The following is a 27,347-nucleotide window of genomic DNA, read 5'->3' as shown; positions in this document are numbered from 1 at the left end:
AGTATGTGGTTATTTTCTCTTTTAATTCAATCCAGCTAATTCAGAGGGAATGTCTTAGCAAGATGTGAGGAAGCAAGTCTAGAGGGAATGGTAGCACTTGGGAGAGATGTGAAAAACCAGCCAATCAGTGGTGGGAGCTGGGAGGGGGCACCTAAATAATGTATTTAATCTAATTCTTATGGTGGGTTTAGTATAAAGCCCTAGAAGTCAGTGGCCTTTCCTTAAAATACTGCAAAATTGAGTTTAAACATATATAGCTCATTATTGTATATGCGTGTGCTGTAAACATCCTGAAACCTTTCTTGAATGGAATATAATTTTTTTTAAGTCTTGTATTTTTTATTGTAACTTCATTATTCTGATCATCAAAATCACTTAATTTTTTTCTTTTAATTCTAAGTCTTTAAACCAGATGTTGCTCCTCTTATCAGAAAGGCAGGTTTTACATAATTTGGAGATCAGGACAGAAGTATTCCAAGGCAAAGGTTACCAAAATAGAGCTTCCAGTTTGTGTTGCTAAGCTCTCTGAATGATGGCATTACTGTTGGACTCTCCTCTCACAGCAAAAATGGGACTACAAAGTGGTTTCAATACGTGTCTGTGTGTTAAAGTGGAAGCATGTGACACCAACAAATGGGTACCACATGGCAGAGATACCCAGGAGCAAGTCCGTAATATGAAAGGGATAAATTAGTTTTGTTTCATTTCATTTTTTTCCCTTCAAGGGAAGGGGGGTGGGGAGAGGGGTTGAGCAGGGAGGGAGGGGGAGAGGGGGGAGAGAGAGAGAGAGAGAGAGAGAGAGAGAGAGAGAGTGTGTGTGTGTGTGTGTGTGTGCGTGTGTGTGTGCGCGTGCGTGCCTACAGAGCAATCAGGCCCCTCATTTTAGTTAATGCATGTGGTTGATTTAGTGATGTTTGATGCCTGCCTGGTTTTAATATTAATCTTTTTTCCGACACCTCTGATTATAGCGTTAGGTACCAAATTACTTTATTCTTGCACGTGGAGATGATGGAGAGTGACAGTGGCACAGTACTCACTTTCTGACACCAGCTGGCTCTTGTGATGACTTAGAATGTGGCCACTGTCTTGTCCTGGCCTTGTTTAATGATTTTTTTGTGTGTATGCTTAGCTTCCTTTCCAGGCTTTATTCATTTATTCAGAAAATAATTGTTGAGGGTTTAGTCTGTGCAGGCTCTATGCTGGCTTTGGCCTCTAGTGGAGTGCTTTGAACATAGTGGGTGCTAAGAAATGTTACATGGCAAGAACAGTTATTTCTCTATGTATGTTCAGTCCAAAGTTTAACTCAATGTACTTCCCATGAGTTACAGTACTGTTGATGGCTAGAAACTTTAGTTAACTGACTTCTAAAAATAATTTATTTCAGTTGCTTGACTACAATTCTTAAATATGAAAACTTTTGAAAATGAAAACATCTGTGTATCGTATCAAAAACATTTCAAGAATGCACATCTTTGACTATACTAAGAATATATTCATACGTAAGCTTGCCCTTATATTGTTTATTTTCATCTAAATCCTTTAGAGATGTAGAGATCTCATGTAAATCCTTTAGAGAGTTAGAGATTTCTACTGTAGAGAGGGCATGGATTTTAGAGTTAGACAGTCCTGGTCAAATCCTGGTTTTGTAACTTACTAGCTGTGTAATTAATTACAGTTCTCTCCAGGCAGTTAGCTTGACTTTGGACAAAACCTTTCTGAACTTTTGTTTCCCCATCTTATTTTCCCTATCCACTTTATAGATACAATAAAACCTAGCTTACATGAGTGTCTTGAGAATTAAGATGACAGATAGGTTGATAGAAAGATACTAAATTCTGGATACTAAGTTTCCCTTTCCTTTTACCCCATTTATTGGCTAACTTTTATATTACTAGCAGTAAAGTACAGTGTTTTAAAATACTCATTTGTTTATTTGGATATCTGGAAGGCAAAAGACATTCTATATTTTGTGCAAATTATAGTACGGGAATAAGTCTGTGGAAGAACTTTTGCTCAATACATGCTAATATGAAGCAGCTTTTTATTTTCAGTTTGTTCTCCCAGATAGATATTAGTTTGTTCTTTCTCTTTTTCTGATTTGAAAGGCAAAACGAAGCCAACATTCATTCATTGTTTGTGTAGAGCAGTGGTCTCCTCCAGAATTTATTAAAGGGCCACAAGTGTATCTACTGTTAAAAAGTTAAATGATCTCCACCGAATTTGAGTCTGTCTTTATATGCTATGCATATCTTTCTTTAAAAATGAGTTTTGCTAAAAATAGAACTACCGTGAGACCCAGCAGTCCCACTACTGGGCATATACCCTGAGAAAACCATAATTCAAAAAAGAGTCATGTACCACAATGTTCATTGCAGCACTGTTTACAATAGCCAGGACATGGAAGCAACCTAAGTGTCCATCGACAGATGAATGGATAAAGAAGATGTGGTACATATATACAATGGAATATTACTCAGCCATAAAAAGGAACGAAATTGAGTTATTTGTAGTGAGATGGATGGAGTGAGAGTCTGTCATACAGAGTGAAGTAAGTCAGAAAGAGAAAAACAAATACTGTATGCTGACACATATATATGGAATCTCAAAAAAAAAAAAATGGTTCTGACTAACCTAGGGGCAGGACAGGAATAAAGATGCAGACGTAGAGAATGGACTTGAGGACCCGGGGAGGGAGAAGGGTAAGCTGGGATGAAGTGAGAGAGTGGCATGGACATATATGCACTCCCAAATGTAAAATAGACAGCTAGTGGGAAGCAGCGGCATAGCACAGGGAGATCAGCTCGGTGAAGCAGCGGCATAGCACAGGGGGATCAGCTCGGTGCTTTGTGACCACCTAGAGGGGTGGGATAGGGAGGGTGGTGGGAGGGAGACACAAGAGGGAGGGGATATGGGGATATATGTATATGTATAGCTGATTCACTTTGTTATACAGCAGAAACTAACAACATTGTAAAGCAATTATACTCCAATAAGGATGTTTAAAAAAAAAAAGAGTTTTAAATTTTTGTAACCATCACTGCGGATACAGAACAGTTCTGTCACCCCCAAAACCCACATGTCCCACGTTGTCACATTTTTTCCCCCACATCTAACCCTGGACGACCGCTGTCTTGTTCTCTGTTGGTATACTTTTGCTTTTTCCAGAATGTCATATAAATGGACTTATATTGTCCACTTATATTGCCTTTTAAGGCTGGCTTCTTTCATTCAGCTTCATGTCCTTGAGATTCGTCTAAGTTATCAAGTCTCCCTTATTGCTGAGTAGTATTCCATTGTATGGGTGAACCAGTTTATCTAGTCACCTATTAGAGTTCACTTGGATTATTGCAATTATTTTTAAAAAATATTACATTGTGTAAGTTTGTCCTGATTTTCAAAGTAGAAAAAATATACTAATCAAGGAAAAATGGGAAAAAAAAAATTCCTGCCCAAACAGAACCTCTATTAACATTCAGGTATATTTCTTTACATTCTTTTTCCTGTGCATGGAGTTTTTTGGCTTGTGGTTATATTTACATAGCTGTGATTCTTCATAAATTGCTTTTTTTTTCATGTTTTAATTCTGATGTGTATGTATGACATAAACAGTTTAAAAAGATTATAAAGCAAACACTAGTGTAACCATCCAAGTTAAGACCCTTCCCCATCAAAACTACCTTCCCTTTACCTAGAGCAATCACTATCCTAACTTTTGTGATAGTCATTCGCTTCTTTGCTTCATAGTTGTCCAACCTGTGTATATTCTTTAGATAATATAATTTAGTTTTGACTCTTTTTGAACTTTGTGGCCTCCTTTTTTTGTTCTGTTTACTATTGTAAGTATTCTAGCTCTGTTATGATAAATCTTCATAAAGATGCCTTTTAGCTGCGTAGTATTCTGCTGAGTGATTGTGCTGTACTTTATGTAGCCATTTCCCAATTTGGGTTGTTTCTAATTTTCACTATTGGAAATAATGCTTTGTGTAGAAGTAATATCTCTCTACATGAATCCATTCTTGTATTTAGAATTATTTCTTTTGGATAGTGTTGTAAATAAAAGAGTATGAAATTTTAAGGTTCTGAAAAATGTTGCTAAATTCTTTACCAATTCGTACCACAATGAAGCCTTACTGTTCCTGGGCCAGCATTGAGGGTTTTCCGCATCTCCCCCAAGTAAAAACACCTCAGGGAATTTAATGGTTGAAAAACCATCTTATCTTGTCTTTCTGAGTTTGATTGGTTCTATATTTCCTAATTGGTTTCCTTTTTTGTTGATTTTGCTTGAGTTTATGTTTTGGGGTAAATCAGCTTCTTAAGTGATGGTCAGTGTAGCCTTGTGACCAATTCTTTTATTTTTTTTCAGATGTAGGTGCAAGAAACTACAGGCATCTCTGTGCTGTTTATTACAACAAGAATCCTGGGTTCGAGATAATCCATGGGCTTCTGGACAGACTCATGCAGCTACTTGATGTGCCTCCTGGCGAAAAGAAGGGAGGATATGTGATCAAAGCATCAGAAGGTGAGACAGATCAGCTGAGTCAAGAGTCAATGATCCCATAATGAAGAGGCAAAGCCCTATTTGTGATAAAGTGTTTTTGGTTTTGATTTAGGGGGAGGTGGGAGAGAGAGCTTCATATCAATTAATTGTCAGTATTTTCTAGAAATAACCTTTTTCCCTCCAGTATTTTGAGAAGATGCTTTTCAGAGCTCTTGTAGTGCCACACATTATACTTTTGTTCCAGCTGAGTGCTGGTAACCCCTAGTTACTGGCACCATCAAGTCGTGGTCAACCCACAATCCAAACTGGAAGCTGAGAGAAACAGAACTCATGACTTGTGCTCAGAGCCTCCTGCCTGAAGCCTTTAAGGCAAAAGAGGAAAAAAGAGAGACATTGGAAGTTAGGCTAACTAAATTGTATATATACTCCTAAAATGCTAGTTTCTTGTTGTCTGTGGAATCCTGAAATTTTTGCTTTTCATATCCCTATAGCTTGAATCAGTATTAGATAAGAGGTCCACAGACAACTTGAAAGAAACATTTTACCACTTTATTTCCACTGTTTACCTGACAATTTTATAACTTTATCTGGCATCTTAAATTTCTATTGGAATGTTCACTTTTTTCAAAGTGTTATTTAGCAGTACTTCTACTGGTGTGAGGTTTGGGGGGACATATTTTTGTTTTTCCCTAGTTGTATTTTTCTTAGTCCTCAGAGATGGTTTTTTATTATTGTTTCGATTTTTTTTTTTTAATTTGGAAAGTTCTTTGAAAATGCAGTAACCCTAAATATATGGCCTTTTTAGGTTGAAGATTTGTGGAGTTATCTTTTTTTTTATAAAATTGAAAGATTAAATATTGCAGGGAGTTATCATTTTCTACCACATCTCTCATTAGTAATCATTCATTGAAGATATGTGTGATGCTTATAGAATTTTAGAGTGTTGGAACTGGGTCTTAGAGTTCATCAAGTCCAGTTCCCTGATGTGACAAGTGAAGAAGCCAAGGATAGGCAAGCCAAGTGAGTTGGGCTGGGTCACACATGGGGACCCCAGGGTGCCTGCCTCCCACTATTCTTTCCACAAGACCAAGTTGCCTGTCTTTATAGTGGCTTTACATTACTCATTCACCAGTTGACTGTTCTAGAATTTCTGCTTTAAGATCTGGTCATCCAAATTAATGGCAGCCTGAAAGCTGATGTGACACATTTTTTTTAACCTTCTATACAGAGTCTTTTCTCAGAAATTTTACTTCATATAGAGATTAGCTGAATAAAAATCTGTTTCCTGAAACAGATTATGTCATATATATGAGATATAATTTTTTTTCTTACTTGAAAGGTTTCAGAGAGCTGAAATGGTAAATTGGAGCATAATTTGTTGTGGATATGATACTTTTATATGTAACTTTTGTATTAATGATGTTTCTATAAGCCATAAACCAGTGTCTTAATATAATGACTCTTCTGCCTCAGTAAGTTCCTTAGACATATTTCTCAGAAGCCTCTAAGTTCCCCTGTCATGAGACAGGCTTCAAGAAGACAGAATAAGTAGGACACAGATCCTGCTGTCAAGGAACCTACAGGGGGAATGACCACTGCATACCAGCTTTCACAGTAAGCTGCTAAGACGAGTGCCTTGAAGTTTCCAAAGAGGGAGATGGTGCGGTTTCTTAAGAGCATATGGGAAAGCATTAGTGAGTTTCTGGAAAGTGACATAGGCCTTCGAAGGAATAGGTGGGAGACAGGGGAAGCAAGGCAGACCACCAGAGCAAAGGCAAAAAATGATGGGAAACATAGCCTAGTGCAGTTTGGTTTGACTACAGGGTGAGGAAGAAGCTTGGGACTACATTTAGAGTCCTGAGTGCTAGAATAAGGAGTTGTAGCTAATTAGCTGGAAAATATTGAAGCTGCTGCTGCTTTTTTTTTTTTCCTTAAGTGAGTTATGTGATTAGATCTGTACTTTGAAGGGATTAATCTGGCAGCATTATGTAGGTTGGGCGGCATGGAGAGTAGAGGGGAAGAGAATGGTTGAAAGGTGTTATAGTGAGAATAAGGGCTTGACTTTGAATGTTGGCCAAGGCTATACCGAGGAGAAGACTGGTTTAAGAAACTTTATGAAGGTAGAAGCTGCAGCATTCAGCATTTGGAAAAGTTCCACTTGGAACCTTTTGTGCCACTCGGAACCTTTTATGATACAGCTCATATGTGTTGATCTTTTTTTTAAGTTCTATTTTCATCATTCTAAACCTATGATATTATAATTTTAATCCTTTTATATTTTAGCACCAAAACAATATAATACTTAGTACTTAATTTCCCTAATATGTAAATGTCTATCATTTTGGCTTGGAGTGTGTGGGTGTGTGTGTCTGTGTGTGGGTGGGTGTGTGTGTTTTCAAATTAGAAAATACATTCATAAACTGTAACCACTTACGATGTGGTTGTAGGTCTTCATGTTCAGTTTTTTAGGCCAAATTGTTACTGGTGTTTGATTTTGTATGAGGACAGAGGCCATCTTGTGTTTACTTTTGAATTTACTTTGGCTCTCATAATAGAATATTGTAATGTTATATTTTAATTATGTTTTGATTACATAATGACAAATATGATTACCTTTTTTTTAAATGGTTAAAGAAACCGAGACCTAAAGAAGTGGCTTGTCAAAATAAGTCAGCAGTAAAGTTGGTATAAGTTCTTCATCTAAAATTTAATAGATATGTAATATGTGTATATATATATGTATATATATATATATATATCTCCTAAGTAAATCCCTACACAGGAATTTGGTTGCTGGGGCGTGTTTAGCTACATCGTTTCCTCAGATTTATTGTTATTTTGCATAAAGCTTTTTCTGCTTCAAGAAAAGATCTTCAGAGTATCAAAAAAGTCAAGAAGAAACAGATTAAGAGCTACCATTTCCTGCCATTCTTAATTACTGAGTTGTCTTCTATTACTCTGGCATATGGTTTACCTTTTAATAATTAAAAGTCCGTGGTGGCTTTGCCATTATAATTGAGCTAAGTCTGTTCACCAGAGAGTCTTGCTAATGTCAGTTCATTGGCAGATATACCTAATCTCTCTCTGTCCTTTCTAATGAACACCACTGACTTCCTTTTGTGCCGCTTTGTTTGGTGGTAGAGAGTGGAACAGAACTTGATTCCCTTTTGAGAAACTTGGCCCTGTCCACTGTGAGAGAAGCCTGGAAACTCATCTCATTGATCATCACATTGATCTCAGGGAGTTCTGTTGACATTGGCATGTAACCTGGCTTCTCATGCAGACAGCAGCCCTCTGCAGCCTGTGGATCTCTGAGAAGCACTCCCAAGTCCTGTGACTGCAGCCACAATTAGAAGCCATGGTCACTTAGTCTCACAGAGTTTTTATTTGCTGAGCGCCCTTGCAATTAAGAACACAAGGTGAGCTAGAATGCCAAACTGCTGATAGAATAAGGGCAGTCGTTGAGTAGAAAAAAGAAAGAAGAACCTTTAACTTTTTAACAGACTGTAGAGCGTTTTGAGCACTTGGAACAACTCATCATGTTTTAGTGGCATTTGATCGGATCATTATAGCATATGTATGCGCTTTTTTTCAGACTTCTTCCCCTTTGTTTTTGTGGTTTGTTGCAAACTAAATTATGTATGTTAAAATGCATTTATCCTTTTCAAAACCACTTCTGGGCAAGGAAAATTTGCAGCATTTTTGTATTTAGAACAGTTATGTGGTTCCTGGGCAAATCAGTGGCGAAAATAATTTCTTAGGGAAGGTAGTAGGCTTTGTGTGCGATTGGCTGCACTGACTTGAGTGTGTATTTTTTCCCCTTGAATTTGTTACTATTTCAGTTTTGTTTATTCACAAATCTATGGAAAATGTCAGTTTAACCTGAGACAAGATTCCTGATGGAAAAACAGAAGTTTTAGTACTTTTAGTTTTGACAATTCTAATTTTCATGCTGCTCAGAATTCATTTTGTGAAATGAAAAATAACCTTGTAAGTAATAGGCACATTTAATCCTGCACCATATGTACCCACAGAGGTTATTTAGATACCTCCTGTTACAGCATCACCTAATGATCATTGACTTGACCTGTAGGTCATGACCTTTTTCCTCTTTCAGGACACCTGTGAAAGATTTCAGATGCTAAAAAGTACGGGTGAAATTGTGATGTCTCCCCGGCCTTCACACTGGTTTTTAGTGTAACATGAGCTTGGAAATATATGAGAAGAATATGTATTGAACAGCTTGCTGGAGTAAAGGAGCCGTTTATGGTCTGATTTACACAAAAAGTCTAGGCTGGAAAAAAAGGGGGATCTGTATAGTGTCTCCACATTTTTAGTTACCATCAGCAAAGACATGACTCTGTTAAGGCACCACATTGAAAAGAAAAAAAGTTTGGAAGTTAATAAGCTTCTGACCTTATTACTCTGTGTAAAAAATGTCCTTAATCCTCTGATTCTCTGGTTTTTTTCGGTGTTTGAGGCAAGCTTTCAAATACTACAATTTTTGTTACCTTCTTTGATGGCTTTATTAAGAGCAATATTAAACACATCTGCAGTGATCACCACACGTCAAAACAGCGGGATGACATGGGGCCACGGTGCCCATTAAAGCCTCAGCAGCTATCACGATTCGCGTAGCCCTGTGTTGTTCTCGAGTGTGTTTTATTTCCTTGCCTCACTCTCTCTTATATGTATGAGGCAAAGTTCTCTCCACTCATGCTCACCACCTCGTGCTTTTGGTGTGCCTTGGTACCCACTTGACGTTTCAGTACTCAGTGTTGGAGTGCGTGTTCACAGCACGTCCCACTTGAATGACTTAGCTCACATTCCCATCTGATAGGTCTTGTAGCACAGTATTTCTCAACTTCTTTTTTTTTTTTTTTTTGCGGTACGCGGCCCTCTCACTGTTGTGGCCTCTCCCGTTGCGGAGCACAGGCTCTGGACGCGCAGGCTCAGCGGCCATGGCTCACGGGCCCAGCCGCTCCGCGGCATGTGGGATCTTCCCAGACCGGGGCATGAACCCGCGTCCCCTGCATCGGCAGGCGGACTCTCAACCACTGCGCCACCAGGGAAGCCCCTCAACTTCTTTTTATTATCTCTCCCTTAAGGAACGTTTTAGACTTTTTTCCTAATTGCCCCTCCATAAAATGTTAATACCACTGGTATACTGCATATTTATTATGTAGTATATGTATAGCTTTGCTTTATACATAAAAAGTATAAACCTTATTTTTAAAATTCATTTCAGGGTTAAGAATAAGTAAACATTTTTAAGTTAAGAGTTAAATTAGGGAGTTTGATACAAAGTCTTCCAGTCACCGGATCAGAGCTATCTGTCGCCATAGTTGTGGAGCACTGATCTTGCATACATTTGCTATGTTTTCCATTTCCGTGCTGCTCCTGTGAAGCCCAAGACAGCCCAGTGAGACGAACTGAACACTAAGGAGTACAGTTTTGTTAAGTAGGGCTCATCTTTGGAGGGCTCCAAACCGCTGTAATATAAGATTTTTTTCATACCCGCTCTCCCCAGCCAAGAACCAGTTTTCATTCCGCTTTGAGAACGCATGCTGTGACTTAATGCATACTTTGGAGTTGTTTCAATTTAACTGTATGTGCTGGGCAAAAGAGAGAGAGAGAAAGGTATTTTTATTTAACACCTTGTACTCCTTTTTTTCCTGCTTCCAAACTAGACATTGGCTTCCACTATTCTACAGAAAAGGCTATGGCCCAAATAAAAAGAGATGCAAAAGAAGTTCATTTCCAGTTTCAAGGACCCAAATCCTGAAAGTTGAGAGGATTTTTAGGGTGATTTGTACTGCTCAGGTTTTTTTCCCCCGATTCTTTTCCATTATAGTTTATTACAAGATACTGAATATAGTTCCCCGTGCTATACAGTTAATCCTTGTTGTTTGTCTATTTTATATATGGTAGCATGCATCTCTTTATTTATTTTTTTGCGGTATGCGGGCCTCTCACTGCTGTGGCCTCTCCCGTTGCGGAGCACAGGCTCCGGACGCGCAGGCTCAGTGGCCATGGCTCACGGGCCCAGCCACTCCGCGGCATGTGGGATCCTCCCGGACCAGGGCACGAACCCGCATCCCCTGCATCGGCAGGCGGACTCCCAACCACTGCGCCACCAGGGAAGCCCTTAGTGTTCTTTAGGTCCATCCGTGTTGCTGCAAATGGCATTATTTCATTCTTTTTATGGCTGAGCAGTATTCCACTGAATTTATATGTCACATCTTCTTTATCCATTCATCTGTTGATGGGCATGTAGGTTGCTTCCATGTCTTGGCTATTGTAAATAGTGCTGCTGTGAACATTGGGGTGCATGTATGTTTTCAAATTAGAGCTTTTATCTTTTCTGGATATATGCCTAGGAGTGGGATTGCTGGATTATGTGGTAATTCTATTTTTAGTTTTTTGAGAAACCTCCATACTGTTTTCCATAGTGGCTGCACCAATTTATATTCCCACAGTATAACAGTGTAGGAGGGTTCCCTTTTCTACACACTCTCTCCAACATTTATTATTTGTAGACTCTTTTTTTTTCCTGCGGTACGCGGGCCTCTCACTGTTGTGGCCTCTCCCGTTGCGGAGCACAGGCTCCGGACGCGCAGGCTCAGCGGCCATGACCCACGGGCCCAGCCGCTCCGCGGCATGTGGGATCCTCCCGGACCGGGGCACGAACCCGTGTCCCCTGCATCAGCAGGCGGACTCTCAACCACTGCGCCACCAGGGAAGCCCCATTTGTAGACTTTTTGATGATGGCCATTCTGACCGGTGTGAGGTGATACCTCATTGTAGTTTTGATTTGCATTTCTCTGCTAATTAGCAATGTTGAGCATCTTTTCATGTGCCTGTCGGCCATCTGTATGTCTTTTTTGGAGAAGTGTCTGTTTAGGTCTTCTGCCCATTTTTTGTTTGGGTTATTCATTTTTTTTGTTTTTATTGAGTTGCATGAGCTTTTTGTATATATTGGAAATTAATCCCTTGTCAGTCGCATTGTTTGCAAATATTTTCTCCCAGTCTGTAGGTTGTCTTTTCATTTTGTCTATGGTTTCCTTTGCTGTGCAAAGGCTTCTAAGTTCGATTAGGTCCCATTTGTTTATTTTTGCTTTTGTTTCCATTACTCTAGGAGATGGATCCAAAAAATACTGCTGGGATTTATGTCAGAGTGTTCTGCCTATGTGTTCCTCTAGGAGTTTTATAGTATCCAGTCTTACATTTAGGTCTTTAATCCATTTTGATTTTACTTTTATATATGGTGTTAGAGAGTGTTCTAATTTAATTGTTTTAACGTAGCTATCCAGTTTTCTCAGTGTCACTTATTGAAGAGACTGTCTTTTCTCCATTGTGTTTTTGCCTCCTTTATTTATTTGTTTGTTTGTTTATTTATTTATTTTTGCGGTATGCGGGCCTCTCACTGCTGTGGCCTCTCCCGTTGCGGAGCACGGGCTCCGGATGCGCAGGCTCAGCGGCCATGGCTCACGGGCCCAGCCGCTCCGTGGCATGTGGGATCTTCCCGGACCGGGGCATGAACCCACGTCCCCTGCATCAGCAGGCAGACTTTCAACCACTGCGCCACCAGGGAAGCCCTTGCCTCCTTTATTAAAGATTAATTGACCGTAGGTGTGTATTTCTGGGGTCTCTGTGCTGTTCCATTGATCCATATGTCTGTTTTTGTGCCAGCACCATGCTGTTTTGTTTACTGTAGCTTTGTGTTATTGTCTGAATGCAGTACTCAGTTCTGATCTTACATATGTAAGTTTGGTTTTCCTCAGGGAGGAGCAGCTTTACACGTTGGCAGCACCCTGGTTTTGGCACACTGGTGCGCTGCACTGACCACTCTCCTCTGAATTTCTAGAGAATGATGTGTTCTGGTACACTAAATATTAACCCTCTAAACATTCAATTCAGCTTTAATCCAGAAGGATTAAAAGTATGGATGGGTGGAGAGAAAAAGAGGTACACATATTGAATACATTTCTAGGTAGGGTTGATAAATAAGTGCTTCTATCTGAAAAATGTGCTTTTCCCCTTGAGGTATTCACATTTAGTATTTCCTTTTCTTTAAAGGTGTAGGACGAGGGCAATAATTTTTACCCCCTCCCCTTTTTTTTGAGAATTGATGGAAGAAACACCTACAATGTAAACCCCATTTTATTAACTTCAAAAGTTTGAAACAGTTACAAGCTTATTAAAACAGGTGCAGGACAAAAAACTTTCCTGAACTGTTTGAGAATAAATTGCCAACCTGTACCCCTTAATACATTAGTGTGTATTTCTTACAAACAAGGACATTGTCCTACATAACCAAAATATAATCGTCAAAACCAGGAAAATATTATTCACGTTAATGTTGACCCCATCTAATCCTTTTACCCTGGGCAAGTTTTATCAGTTATCCTTTATATCAAAGAATCACTTATTGCCTTTAGCTGTCATGTCTCATTGGCCTCCTTCTGGAAAGTTCTAGAATAGTCTCTCCTTGACTTTCATGACCCTGACACTTTTGGAGATTATAGGCCAGTTATTTTGTAGTGTGTTCCTCAATTTGGGGTTTTCTAGATTCAAGTTAGGCAACTTTGGAGGAATGTTGCAGAAGTAACGCTCTCTTCTCAATGCATCCTATCAGTGGCACCCGATTTCCACTTATCGCTGATAATGTTCACTTAATCACCTGCTCAAACTAGCGTCTCCTAGGCTTCTTCACTGTCAAGTTACTCCTTTCTCCATTATCATCAATAAACATTTTGTGGGGAGGAACTTTGAAATTATGTAAATGTTCTGTTCCTAATCAGTCCTCCTATTTGTTTATATATCTTAGTATGGATTCATTATTTCCTGTTTTATTCAGTGTATCTTAATCCATTATTCTGAGTCTCACGTTGTCCTCACTTTGGCCAGTGGGAGTCCCTTCAGGCTGGCTTCTGTATCCTTTTAACATGTTCCTGTTATTCTTTATTATTATTAGCACTCTCTTGCTTGGGGCACAAGAAGATATTCAAGGCATATCTTGATCTTTCCATTGTCCCATTTCTCCATCCTGGTTCCTTTTAGTGGGGAATGGTGTCTACAAGTCCAAATGTAGGGTTCTAGTTGCACACAGACACATACATATACTGACTTACTCCTATATCTATACATATTTTAAAGACCATAAGCCCACAGCAGTACCTCCATTCCAGTCCAACACCTTAGGGTTCATTCCAGTTTTCTCCCCTTCTGTATTTGTACCTCACCCCTCCAACAGTGAGAAACCTGGTTCCCATGATTCATAATTTATTCACTTACTTGCTCATTGCTCCTGTTGGTAACTAAACTCCATCTTGTCCCCTGCGTGTCTGCCCTGCCCATCACTCACTCTTAGTCTCTGACTGCCCCCCTCGGGGCTGTTCCCCTCTCACTTGCGCATGCCCTCCCTGCCCCCTTTAGCTCTGACACCCAGTGCCCACATTTGAGTGAGAGGATTTCTTCCTTCCTCAGCCCCTTTAGGGCTGGATTATTCTGGAAGGGAAGGAGAAGACTTTTTAAGTCTTGAGAAGCTTTTATTGGTAGGGAGGTTCTTACTAAAATGAAAGGGAGAAAATAGTTGTATACGGTGATGCTTTTTTGGATGTGGGTGATAATATAGGAAATATATTTCTGGGCTCATCTTATATAGTTTCTGCCTCAGACCTACAATCAGCTATATTGCCAAGTGGCCCTGGTTCCTTTTAGTGAGAAATCAAATTAAATCACAATCTAGGTGCTAAGGTTGCTCATTGCTACTGAGTGAGTCATTGTTTCTAGGACTTTTTAGTACACAGAGGAAAACCTTTTAAAAAAAATTTTTTTTTTTTTTAAAGAAAAAGCCTTGAGTTCATATGGGTGGTTCCAATTTATATTCAGGATTAGAGGATTTTTACTTAATATGTTTGTCTTTATAGTTAGCTCTTTTTCTTTACATTGAAAATCTTGGTTCCTAATGAATTTACATTATTACCTATTTATCCATCTTTGTTTCAAAATATCAATATTATTGCTAATAACATGATTGTTAGAAACAGTTTAAGCTTTATCTTCAGTTCTTTTTGTACTTAGAAAATATTCTACAAAATAAAGTACATTTTGACCAACATATTCCCAGTATTTCTTCTTATCAGGCAAGTCTGTAGAAGCCTTAAATAACTAATGCTTGCACTGATTTTTAAAAATATTAATTCACAGTCTGCTTTGTTTAAAGATTAGAAATGCATATTTTACTGTGGACTTCGGGGCAGTGGGGAGGCAGAACCTTAATCGAACATCCATTAGGTATCTGTCTTCTCTGGAGTTTCTTTCATCTGCCAGCACATCTCTTCCCTCCCCGTTATGCTGCCTTTAGGGAGACAGTCTTCAGTATATTACAACATTGCAGGAATCCCACAGATTGACATTCATTTAAAGCATTCCTGCTACTTTTATATAAATGATAGGCAGACCATCTGACTTCACTGAGGTCCCAGTTGTGGTTTTGATCTTGATGGATTATTTTGCTTTACGTTAGTGTTCAATAGCTTGGCCTAATCTCCACCTGCTTGAGAAATAAATGCCAATAGTCACTTGGGTGACGTGGGCAACCCATCCCCCTCCTGGAAATACCTCTGAGCACCTGCTGGCCCTGGTGGGTCATGGGTCAGAACCCTGCCGAGGGTTCTTCTAGGCCAAATAGGCCACATACAAGGCCAGCAGCTCGCCTTCAGTCCCCAGCCCTCCACACTTGCAGCCTTGCAGCCTTGCGTCTTAGTTGTTCCTTCTTCCACTCCTCCCCCTTCAGGACCCTGTACTCTCATTGTTCCCATTTTGCCCTTTTTAAAAAAATTTTCTTTTCAGGAAAGCATCTGACTTGAAGTTCAGTTGATACATATCAGTGTGAACTTAAGAGATGCTTTAATTTTTGGCATTCTTTCTCATTGTGAAAGGAGAAAAATTTGGTTCCTTTATGAAAATGTGAGGTTATTAGCTTTAAAAAGGGTGGGGCAAATTTAGTGGAATAGAAAAACCTCTCCATCTTCTGAAACCACACCCAGTTGACAGCCACACACACACACTTCCTTATGTGAAAAGAGCATGTTTGGAAGAGGTGAGAGAAGAAACGTAGGAAACAGCAACATGGCCCAGTATATTAGCAAATAGGCAGACATTAATTACCTGCCTTTCTTTAAACAATAAACCGTGTGACAATAATTTTATTTCTTTTGAATGTTGAAGCCAGCCCATAAAGAGTAAACAGTTGAGCAGAAATATCAGATTAAATGCCTTGCTCTAAATGTCTCCAGAACTTCCTGTTGTCTGTTCTGTGAGACCTGTTTTGATGTGTCCAATATTCATCAGCAGCTGTTAAATATTTTATCAATGTTGTTTTCGCAGCCACTACACTTTGACACTCTTCTTCCAGAAGGGAAGGGTTTCTGCTTATTCTCTTAATCCCTAAAGGCCCCTAGCTTGTTTGTGAATTGCATTCTCTGAACAAAGATCTCCTCTTGGACTTATTTTCCTGGGCTGCTTTGATGCTTTTTTTTTTTTCCACCAGTGGAACTGAAAAAAAAGGTAGTAAGTAGTTGGTACTATGCAAGGGAAAATTTTTTAAAAATCAGTGTTGTACAAAATAAGATCAGTATAATCTTATATTAAGTTTGTGGTTTGTTGGTACTACCATTGCTAGAAGTCCACTGTTTAACATTTTGATATGTAATTGAACTATACAATAATTGGCATTGTTTTACTTGTGTGGTACTACCTTTGGCAAAAGGAAGAAACCAAAAAAGAGCAACAAGTAACATATATGTTACAGGAGCCCTATTTATAACAGTGGATAATTGGAAACAACTCCAACATAAAATACTTCAAGAACAATTTGGCAGACTACTACATATAAATATAATGGCATATGATAAACGTGAATTATAAACTAAGTTGAAAAAGCAGATGTTAAGATGGTACAGACTCTAATTAAAATGATAGGGAGGGGCTTCCCTGGTGGCGTAGTGGTTGAGAGTCTGCCTGCCGATGCAGGGGACGCGGGTTCGTGCCCTGGTCCGGGAGGATCCCACATGCCGCGGAGTGGCTGGGCCCGTGAGCCATGGCCACTGAGCCTTCACGTCCGGAGCCTGTGCTCCGCAACGGGAGAGGCCACAGCAGTGAGAGGCCCGCGTACTGCAAAAAAAAAAAAAAAAATGATAGGGAAGAATACATTTTGTTGAGCCCTAGGAGGCATGATCAACTGTGATATAGTAACCATAACTCCTGTGTGTTGGGTCAGGTCCTTCTGTTGTGTTAGCCCATGTGATTTAGGACTTAATCCCTTTATGCCAGTTTCTTCATCTGTGAAATGGGAATGATAATGTCTGTCCTGTCTGTACCACAGGGTTGTTGGGAGAGGCAGATATAAGAAGTTGGGACAGCATTTTGGAATGGGTGATCACTGTCCAGAGTACCCTCTGGGTAGATACTAGGTCTGCCCTTCAGGAAGTCAGCATTATATAAAAGAGTCACAGACTGGGGTTCAAGAAGGAACTGGGTTCTCAGCTCTGCTGTTACCTGGCTGTATGGTTTTCTTAACCTCTTTGGTATCCATTTTCTCATATTAGAAATAAAGGCATGGACAAAATCACTGCCAGGGTCATTTCTAGTTTTAAGATTCTGCAGGAGTTTAAATGGTTCAGAAGCAGTCTCTGCCGCAGGGTCTAACGTAGCAGCTCTTTTTCTTCGCCGTTTTAGATGGTGTCACTGTGGTGCTTATTTATCTGTTTAAATTATTCCAGTCTTGTTTCAGGAATCTGGAACTTATTCTTTAAGGATGCCTGTGTTATATGGGATTTTTAAAAATGTAGTTCTGTCTTCCCTGGAAAGCTCTAGGTTTTGTCTATATCATGGTGTGTTAACAATATTGTAGAGCATACTTGGTTATGCCCTACGGCTAGAGGTTGTCAGTCTTTTTTTTTTTTTTTTTTTAAAGGTTTTGTTTATTTAATTTTAAACCAGAGAAGGTTTGCAAACATGAAATGGACAGCTTGACCAAAAGTTTGAAAACACTATTCCCTAGGCCTTCTGTGCCTTGGGGCCACACACAGAGGTGTTCACTCTCTGGCCTATGCTATTGCTTGCCTCGGGCAAGTCCCCTAATCTCCTTGTGCTTCACTTTTTCCATCTGTAACTTGCCTGTCCTTGGGGCTTGGCCAGGGCTGCACTGGGACCAAGTCACTCCCTTTACTGGGGATGGAAGGAGATGAGTAGAAAGCAGCGTACTTTGTTTTCACAATCTCATTATTCTCTTTTTCTTCTACACTCCCTACTTGTCTGCTGAAGTTTAATTCTGAAACTACAGCACATCTATGATAATGACATGTTTGAGGTTATGTTTATTCCATGCTGGCCAAAGGTCTCAATTGAGTAGGTTAACTAATTGTGAAATTACAGATGCAGTCTCAAACACTCCACATTTCCATTCTTTCCTTTAATTAGCCCTAGAACAGTCTATTGTTGTTTTATTATTTTACTATAACTGTGGAGAAAGTATTGATAATACCTTGCTCATATTTGGTTGGAGAAATTGTCCTTTAAAGGTTTTTATCAGATGAAAGACTGGGAAAGACCCATTTTATTGACCCAGGAAGGCAGGATGATGGTCCATACCTTTTATTTTTGAGTTGTTATTCTGTATCTGTCCTATGAACATTTAAGAAATGTGAAAATTTGGGAGGAAACGATTCAAGTGCCAGACAAATGTAGGATATGATGGCATTATTTTGGAACAGGAATTTTCAAAGCAAGCCAATAGACAGGGCACTTGTTAACCTAGAGTTAAAAATCCTTTGGTTTTACACAAATTAAAATTGAGACGGATTTAAAATTGCAACTAGATGTATCACGTTTAAGTTCTCCTAACTTTTTTTTTAATATAAATTTTCAGGGCTTATATTGCTTCTTTTTAATTTATTTGTTTTTATTTTTGGCCGTGTTGGGTCCTTGTTGCTGCGTGGGCTTTCTCTAATGGCGGTGAGCGGGGGCTTCTCTTCATTATGGTGCGCAGGCTTCTCATTGTGGTGGCTTCTCTTGTTGCGGAGCACCGGCTCTAAGAGCGCGGGCTCAGTAGTTCTGGTTCGCGGACTCTAGAGCACAGGCTCAGTAGTTGTGGCGCACGGGCTTAGTTGCTCCACGACATGTGGGATCTTCCCGGACCAGGGCTCGAATCCGTGTCCCCTGCATTGGCAGGCGGATTCTTAGCCACTGCGCCACCAGGGAAGCCCCTCTCCTAACATTCTTGACCCTCTTCAGGTTATGAAATATGAGTATGTGTGTATGAGAGACAGTTAAGATCAGACTTTAAACTAGATCCTAAGGGCTTCCTCCTGTGAGCGCAGGCTCCCGCTCTGCGTCTGTGTTGTGGGTGTAGGTGGGCCCAGTGCTCCTCTCCCGTCCAGTTGCCTCTGCGTTAAGGGTTAACGAAGTCTGCAGGTGTGTTGGGATTAGCACTGTAAAGTTGTGTAAGGGGTTTTTCTTTCTTTTGATCTTCAGAAAGGGATGAAAGATAGCCATTAAACTCAAGGGATTAGGTCCCCTCTCTTTAAAGACTTTAGGTACCATAAATATTTCACTTCAGATATAAGGTGAAGACTTGTATATATCTGGGGGAAAATGGGTGTTTTATATTACCAGTTGGAAATTATTCAGTCTCCATTTACAAATTAAATGGTCTTTGCAGAGAACTCTTCCAACCCGGAGTGTACTAAGATCTGAAAAAAATGTGTGTGTTTATATCGTGGTAGTTATGCCAATTTTTCCTCCTCATATTCCTAAACCTTTTCTTTTTATAAGTTCATGTCTTATCTGCATTGTGCCTTTTCCGCCCTGGGTGCTCCCTCATTCCACTGAGGCACTCCAAAACTCCTGGTTCTAAAACTTAGAGAACAACCACCCTTAAGAATTATACCCCGCTCCCATGTTATAAGTGTGTGGTCGGGTTTTGGGGGGTTTTTTTTTAAGCCTTATATTTTGTTTTGTTTTGTTTTTTCCTTTAAATTAACATTATTTAGAAAAGGAAAGTGAGGTTGATGTGCTGGTGGCATAGTTAGTTATGGTTACTGCATTTTCAGAAAGTGGTAGGAGACCAGAAGAAAGTCCTGCGTGGGAAATTATAACTGCAGCCCCATTCTACTCTTGGCCGGTCACCTACTCTGTCAGTTTCACTCCAGAATGGAACACTGGGTTTTATTTTATTTTTTTCCCTTTGTGTGATTTCCTAGGATGGGTTACTGGACGGTGGAATGGATAATTTTATATGTATCTAATTGTATTAGAATTAGGGCCCCGGGGGAGGAAAGGATAGGGTTTGGGTAGATGCCAGCCCTGGAGTCAGCCTATTAAGTGATTATTCCTTCCTCCCACCCCACAATACATCATCAGTTATTTAGAACAGATTTAAAACACATTCTGTTGGCCCAGTGGCTTACTATATTTATATAATTCTGCATTTTGTGTTTTGTCCCTGAATTTGGGGACTTATGTGTGGTTATTTTTATTAAAGCTCATGATGGTAGCTTCTATTATTGGCTGTGGTGTATGGGATACACTGACATTCCTTTTCCAGTGTTCCCCACCCTCCTTTTAATTTTGTTCTTTTTATTATGGAAAATTTGATAAAGTACCAGATTGAAGGCAGTTACAGTATGTGGATTTGAACCCCAAAGTATGTATTAGTAATGTGAAGAAAGGGAAAAGTAAAATTGTACGAGTGGATGATTTTTAGAGATGGATTATATAAAATACGAGATGAATTAGTTGAAAACAGCCAATGGCGGGGGTATTAAAGATTAAGGAATTAAGCCTCATGCTTGATAACACCATGGAGCTTTCAGATTAAGGGTCTGCTCAGTTACCGCCTTAAGCTTCTACTTCCGATGCTTCACAAAATTATAGGAATAACTCTATGTGTAAAGCTTATCCGAACTTTGGGCCTATAATATTACTCCAAAAGAAAGACGGGGGCAAAAAGAAACTGTGAAAGGTGTTTGGCAACGAGCAAGAGAGGGAGCTCACAAACTCTTTGAAGGTCAATTAGCCAGAAAATGTGCTGAAGACTGGGTGCTGTGCTGATTACTGGCCCAAGAATTGCCCCCAAGGTCCTCAAAGTGGTCCTGCCGTTTGAGCACAGAGAGACAATTATAGACCTTGAGGAGATGCTACAAAAGCTTTAATTAAGGGACTTACTTACACCCCACTAAGTTCTGGAAATTAAATTCTTGTTTGTGCTTAACTGATGTTTCTTTTGTCTGGGTTTCCACATGTACTTCAACAGAGGACACTATTTTTCCCAAGTCTGTTTTCTGTTCGAAGCCATTTTGCTGTGATGGATACCAGCAAAGCTGAGGGTTTAAACGGTATAAGGAACGAGGTAGAAAAGTGGGCCGAGAGGCTTTTTGCTGGAGTGTTTTGGGCACAGGTTGAAAATTGTAGTATTTATGTACCTTGGTACAACAGTAAACCAGAACTCTGTTTGGGCCTAGATGGGTGATTAAAAGAAAAGGAAGGTACTGTGTAGAATTTGAATTCCAGAATTCCCACTCACAGGGCAACATGATTTCCCTCGAATTGGCAGCTTTATGACTCTGGACACAGCAGGCTGCTCTTGTCCAGAAATAGTTTTGTTTGCTAATGAGATCAAAGAAGCCTCTGGCTACCATCCAGGTCTGATTTTTCCTAAGCCTAGACCCATATTTAGGTTCCATTCAGATGTGACTTCTTTTACTTCTGGAAAGACTCTGATTTAAGTTGCCTTGGTCCTAACTAGAGCGTTGTGATCACATTGATCCGCTGAGCTCCCCTCCTGCTGATGGAGGAGATGCTCTCATCTTTGAACTCGGGCCTAATTGCTGCCTTAGTGGGGTGTGTTCCCTTTTTTTTGTTAGTGAAGCAATTCTCTTTTTCATCTGCCCTTCTTTGAAGCCATTCACTTCTGTCTGCAAAGTTTGGTTTGAACCGTAAAGATTTTTTAAAAGCACTGAGAAATGCTTATGTTCTAGTAACTTAAAATTGTCTCTCAGTATTTCTAGTTCACATACATCAGTCAGGTGGCACAGTTTCTCTCTGGGCCCCTTACAGACTTGAAGGCACTTCTGTGTGCCTCTCAGTTTGTCTGAAGGAGAGACCTTTAGCCTTACTGTAACTCAACAGAGGCATCAATCAGCAAATCTTAAGACCTTGTAGAAATGAAAAATGGCAAGAAAGTTAAAATTGTCATCACAGGTTAAAATGTGCAGTTTTCGGCAAAGTGGAGTTTATACAGAAATCGCATTATTGGGCTTAATTTTCACATGTGGGTAGGAAGGGGAGCATTAGCATTGGATGAGAGGGCAGAGGACCCCTTTGGTGCCTGCTTCACTGCGAAGCAGCTCCTCTGGGGAGGGCCTCTGACCCGGGACAGTTTAGGATGCTGTAGTGACTGGGACGGGTCCGTGCTGGGCTGAGAGCTTTTGATATGTGTCATTTAGAATGTTCCCACACCTGGATATGTTTTAAATAATGCATAATATGAATTTCAGTTCTTTTTGCTTTTCTTTGGAAAGGGGGAAAGTTCTATTTAATGATATGAATATTCTTTTGTTTGACCAAGTATTTAGCTGGTTAGTGAGCTTCAGCAGTTTGGTGCAAACTTCTGGAGGGAGAGGGGTCCAGCTGGCTTATCATGCTTGCCAGCTGAAGAAGAACGTGACTGAATTTTGCTTAAAAAGCTCTGATTCAAAAAGTTGCTTTATGACGTAAAAATGCTAAGTTCTTATCTCTTAGGCTTTATTTTGCTAACACTGTCAGAGCTAGCACATCTGGCTTAGATTCTAAAATAGTTTGGTTTTATGCTTCAGTTAAAATGAATCCAATCACATTGGAATTTGAAGATAGATAAAAAGGAAGGATTTGGGTACAGTGAGGATTCTTAAACATAGCAAGGTTATCAGGGAAGTTCTCGAAAACTTCCTCTCTGAATGGCCTTTAAAAATAATCTGGAAAAAGAAAAAAATAATAATCTGGTATCTTTTTCAGATAGTGTAGTTTATTCAGATGTAATTCTGTATAAGGGGTGCCAGGGGTGATGGAATAAATGACTTTGGGGCAGGCCTTTCAGCTCTGATTCTTGGTTATACCACTTACCACCAACACTTTTACAGACTTGTCATGTGAATATTTATTTGGTGGCGGGGGGGGGGGCACACTGTATGGCATGCAGGATCTTAGTTCCCCGACCAGGCATTGAACCCATGCCCCCTGCATTGGGAGCATGGAGTCTTAACCACTGGACCTCCAGGGAGTACAACTTATGTGTTTTATTTTTGGCCTGGTTTTATCTTTTAAGTTAGGTTTTTTATTTTGACAGAATTAAAACATGCCATCTTTGTCAGATTTAGCAATATTTGTCTCTCTCTTAGGCTGTACATTATCGATGCAGTATGGTTTCTGTATTATTTTATTTGATCCCTCTCTCCAAGTGTGGATTAATGCACGTAGCCAAACAATTATGAACTTCAAATGCAGTTCATTGAAATTTTTGCTTTAATGGTGAAGCAGAATTATTTAGTTTGGGGGCATGTGAGAAACAAGGCCACCTTATAATTCAACCAGGTTGCTTTGGGGTTATTTAAGAATGACAGTTAAAAATATTTTTCAGGAAAACATCCTTCTGTATAGTCGTCCTGTGTCTCTGTGGTGTGACGGGTGCCGACTTAATGGTAGCGCGCGCACACACACACACACACACCCCCACACCCCAGTTCTGTGTTTCTTCCCTATGCTGACCTTGGAACCATTAGTAGAGACTCAGAAGTTTACTCTTTCATAACTAACGCACTCACTCTGAAATGGCGGGCTGGAGGCTTGTGGCTCGGCATTTTATAGTTCATGCCAGTAGAGGTTTTGGTTGAATCAGTCAGGAGCTGCGGACCTAATCCCTTTACAAGTTGGTGATGAGAGAAACGAGTCAGCATTGGCTTTAACCTCAGTAGAGTATGGAGTGTTGATGCGTCCCTGTGGCACTGGTAACTTAGTGACTCTGCAGTGGGCCTGTACGTTTGCTCGCTTGTTTTTAGCTGTTTAAACCTCAAGAACTGTTACTGGGTTAGTAAGCCATATCCATGCCTTGGCACCCAGATGGTGAGGGAACCTTCTGCCTGTCTTGAGTAAATCAGAGGCCAGCCCAGCCTTGCTCTGGGGCTAGCCTCTGCTGCGGGTTTACAGTAGATGTGCCAGAACTGCTTAGGCAGTTCTCTTTCCCACGGAATGTGGGTCACATTCTGGTACAAGGCCTACGCCTGCCGATGACAGTGCAGCTCGCGTTTCTCTATGGAATGAGGTAGAAAAGAGTGATGTTTTGAATAGTACATGAATTCAGAGTAGGCTTTTAATCCAGCAAGTATTACTATGGAAAAACCTGTTTCAAAACAGGTTCTTCCCAGGCAAAGTCGTTGGTTTTACATTTCATTTTTCCCTTTGTCCTCTGTAGAGCAGTTCCACGTCTGCATACTTCCCAAGTCTTCTCCCACCTCTGCTCCTTCAGCCTCCTTTTCTTCATCCTTCCTGGACTGCTGTGATAAAAAACACAGGGCCCTGATTTTCATATTTGCCCCTAACCTTTTCTTTCCTTATAAAATACATCTATAGGGCTTCCCTGGTGGCGCAGTGGTTGAGAGTCCGCCTGCCGATGCAGGGGACACGGGTTCGTGCCCCGTTCCGGGAAGATCCCACATGCCGCGGAGCGGCTGGGCTCGTGAGCCATGGCCGCTGAGCCTGCGCGTCCGGAGCCTGTGCTCCGCAGTGGGGGAGGCCACAGCAGTGAGAGGCCCGCGTACCAAAAAAAATACATCTTTATTGGAGTATAATTGCTTTACAATGGTGTGTTAGTTTCTTGCTTTATAACAAAGTGAATCAGTTATACATATAGCCCCATATCTCTTCCCTCTGGCATCTCCCTCCCTCCCACCCTCCTTATCTCACCCCTCTAGGTGGTCACAAGCACCGAGCTGATCTCCCTGTGCTATGCGGCTGCTTCCCACTAGCTGTCTCAAATGCTTCTTTTTAAGACCAGAAAGTGTGAGGGAGCACTCTTATTTCATGGCCAGTGGTTTAAAGAAGAATAGTTATTTTTCATAGTAGACTAGCGAGCTTTCAATGTTAAATGTCTATTGACATTTTTTCCAGGAGAAACGTTGATTTTTCTCTCCCTGTTTTTCAGGCCCTGCATTCTTCCCCGGGCGATGTGCTGAGATCTTTGCCCGGGGTCAGAGCATCGGGAAGCTGGGGGTCCTTCATCCTGATGTTATCACCAAATTCGAGCTGACCATGCCCTGCTCCTGCGTGGAAATCAACATTGAGCCGTTTTTGTGAAGATGGGTCTCTGTTGTGTGGTTCTCGCCCCGAGGGTCCCTCTCTCCTCCTAGGTGCCCTTTAGTTGTCCCCACAGTAAGTCAGTCCACTTGTGCTTGTGCATTAATGTTGAATAAAGTAGAAAGCAGTGTCTGGCTCCGTGGGTGGTACTGCCATCCCCGCATCAGGCCAGCTTGTAGATGAGAGCCCAGTGGGGGGCCAGGAGCTGTTCTGAGAAACAGAGAAGCTCTCCACACATCAGAGCCTCTCACCATCACGTCTGCAGGACAGAATCCTGTTCTTTTCCCTGATGAAATGAGATAGCTGATTAGAGCACACGTACGAGATTAACTAAGAATTTTTAGTTCTTATTTTCTATGTTTGATGCATGTTCATCACTGGGAAACAATACAGCATTTTTAGAAAACTTTTAACAATTAGTGATGGTGTAATAGTTACAGCCTTTGAAGTCATCTTAAAGTGAAAGAAAAATGCACATATATTCCAAATATTTGGGGGTGCATCGGTATTGGCTACTCTGTGATACTCAGAGATGGGGTCTGTGATACTCAGAGATGGGGTTTGTGGACACACAGCACAGATGCATTCTGCTAGAAGAGTTAAAAGGGACACACTGGTACCAGTGCACTATGAACATTAGGAAACAATGAAGAACTTATTTTTGTCCTAGGCCATACATTTTATTGTTGTGTTATAAAATCATGGCTTTAAATAATTAAGAGAGCTGCTAGTTTCTGTCTTATTTTATACGGAGGTATTAGGTCTCTCCTTCTCTGAAGCTAAGCTTCTGCCAGTCTGCCTTGTCTTAACCTCCTAATTTACTTTAATACTTTGATCTAGAATCCTCCAGTAGGTACCACGTATTGAAAAAAGCTGGGTGTAATGTTTGAGAAAAGTTCTCAGTTACTGTTGAGATAATATGAAACACAATAAACTGTAAAACAACTTCAAAGTAAGTCCCTGTAGAAATAGCTAATAAGGATAGACAAGAATTTTGTTTATGGAGCTTTTGCTGCACCTAATACTAAGACTATATTACTACCTTGAATCAGGGCAGCAATGTCCAGCTTAGCAAGATTTGTGAACGTACAGACTGCCATCTCCTCCTTCCCAATCCCATTGTAAGCTGATCCTTACATTTCAGTAATGAAGTGAGATATGCCCATTAAAAATAATGCTCGTCAAAAGGTTTGTGTCCAGCATTCATAAAGATTTCTTATAACTTAAGACAACCCAGTTTTTAAAAAACGGACAAAAGATGTGAACAGATATTTCCCAAAAGAAGATAAATGAAATAAGCACATGAAAAGATGCTCAACATCATTAGTCATCAGGGAAATGCAACGAAAAAAATAAATACGAATTAAGATGGCTAAAATTAAAAAGACTATGACTATACCAAGTGTTGGCGAGACTGGAACTTTCATGTGTGGCTGGTGGGAATGTAAAGGGATAACGGCCACTTTGGAAAATAGTTTTGCAATATGTTAAATCATGAAACATACATCTGCCATCTAGCCATTCTACTCCTAGGTTTACTCTACTCATATGGCCATACAAAGATTTTTATGCAAATGTTCACAGCAGTGTTATTCAAACAGATGAATGGATAAACAAATTATAGTATATCTATACTATGGAATGCTTCTCTGCCAAAAAAAAACGACCGATACTCAGAACATGAATGAATCTCAAAACACTACACTAAGTCAGAGAAGCCAGACACAAGACTACAAGTGATTCCATTTATGTGAAGTTCTAGAAAAGTCAAAGGCAGATTGATTGATTGGCTAGAGCCTGTGGAAGGGAAACTGACTGCAGAGAGTTAAGAGGAAACTCTTTGGGGTGATGGAAATATCTATACCTTAATTAAGGAGGTTGTTAAAATGTAGGTTACACCTCAGTAAAGCTGGGAGAGAAAAATTAATGCAACATGTTGTATTTTAATACGAACACCAGCAGATGCACACAAAGTACCCTTTGTGTGCATGAATTTTAGAATCGGCATGTCTGCGCGTGATGGCTTACTGGTCCACTACCATTAGTGACACATTCTCCCCCAGTTTCAAGTTCGCTATGATTGAAATCAGGGTGAGTCATGTGATAGCCATTGTTGAAGTGGGTGGAGCCATTAGTTCTGTTAGCAGCCAGCCACCTGGATAATTTTTGGATGGTCAGAAACAACTTGTAATGAAAAACCCAGTGATACCTAACTGTATATCCCAGCATGAAAGGGGTAAGAAGATCAACTCCATCCATCATGCGGAGGTTTCTGCCCTCTGAAGCAGGAGACAGCAGGAAGAATAACAATATCAGGTACATGAGAAGAAGAAGAAACGAATCTTCGGCTTATGAGTGGAGGCTCCGCAGCCAGATCGTCTTACACTCGCCCCCGTGAGGCATTTGAACTGGAGCCAGAGCAGTCTGTGGGCACTGCCTGCCAGAAAGCTTTTAC

The 27,347-nt window shown here is 40.4% G+C and overlaps 1 protein-coding gene across 2 annotated transcripts in view; it reads left to right on the top strand.

Annotated features, from left to right (window-relative positions):
- Nucleotides 1–25,430, top strand: part of FARSB (phenylalanyl-tRNA synthetase subunit beta) — a 66,225-nt gene extending 40,795 nt beyond the window's left edge. For both annotated transcript variants that reach the window (XM_082841485.1, XM_082841484.1), the window contains exons 16-17: nt 4,364–4,519; nt 24,741–25,430. In XM_082841485.1, the coding sequence (XP_082697611.1) occupies nt 4,364–4,519; nt 24,741–24,892 (308 nt within the window). In that variant the 3' untranslated portion in view covers nt 24,893–25,430. The remainder of the gene's footprint in view (nt 1–4,363; nt 4,520–24,740) is intronic.
- The last annotated feature ends 1,917 nt before the right edge of the window (nt 25,431–27,347 follow it).

The sequence above is a fragment of the Leucopleurus acutus genome (genome assembly GCF_964270905.1).
Source record: "Leucopleurus acutus genome assembly, chromosome: 6".
Taxonomy (NCBI): domain Eukaryota; kingdom Metazoa; phylum Chordata; class Mammalia; order Artiodactyla; family Delphinidae; genus Leucopleurus; species Leucopleurus acutus.
The sequence above is the reverse complement of the archived record's forward strand: the minus strand, read 5'-3'. Positions and strand labels throughout refer to the sequence as shown.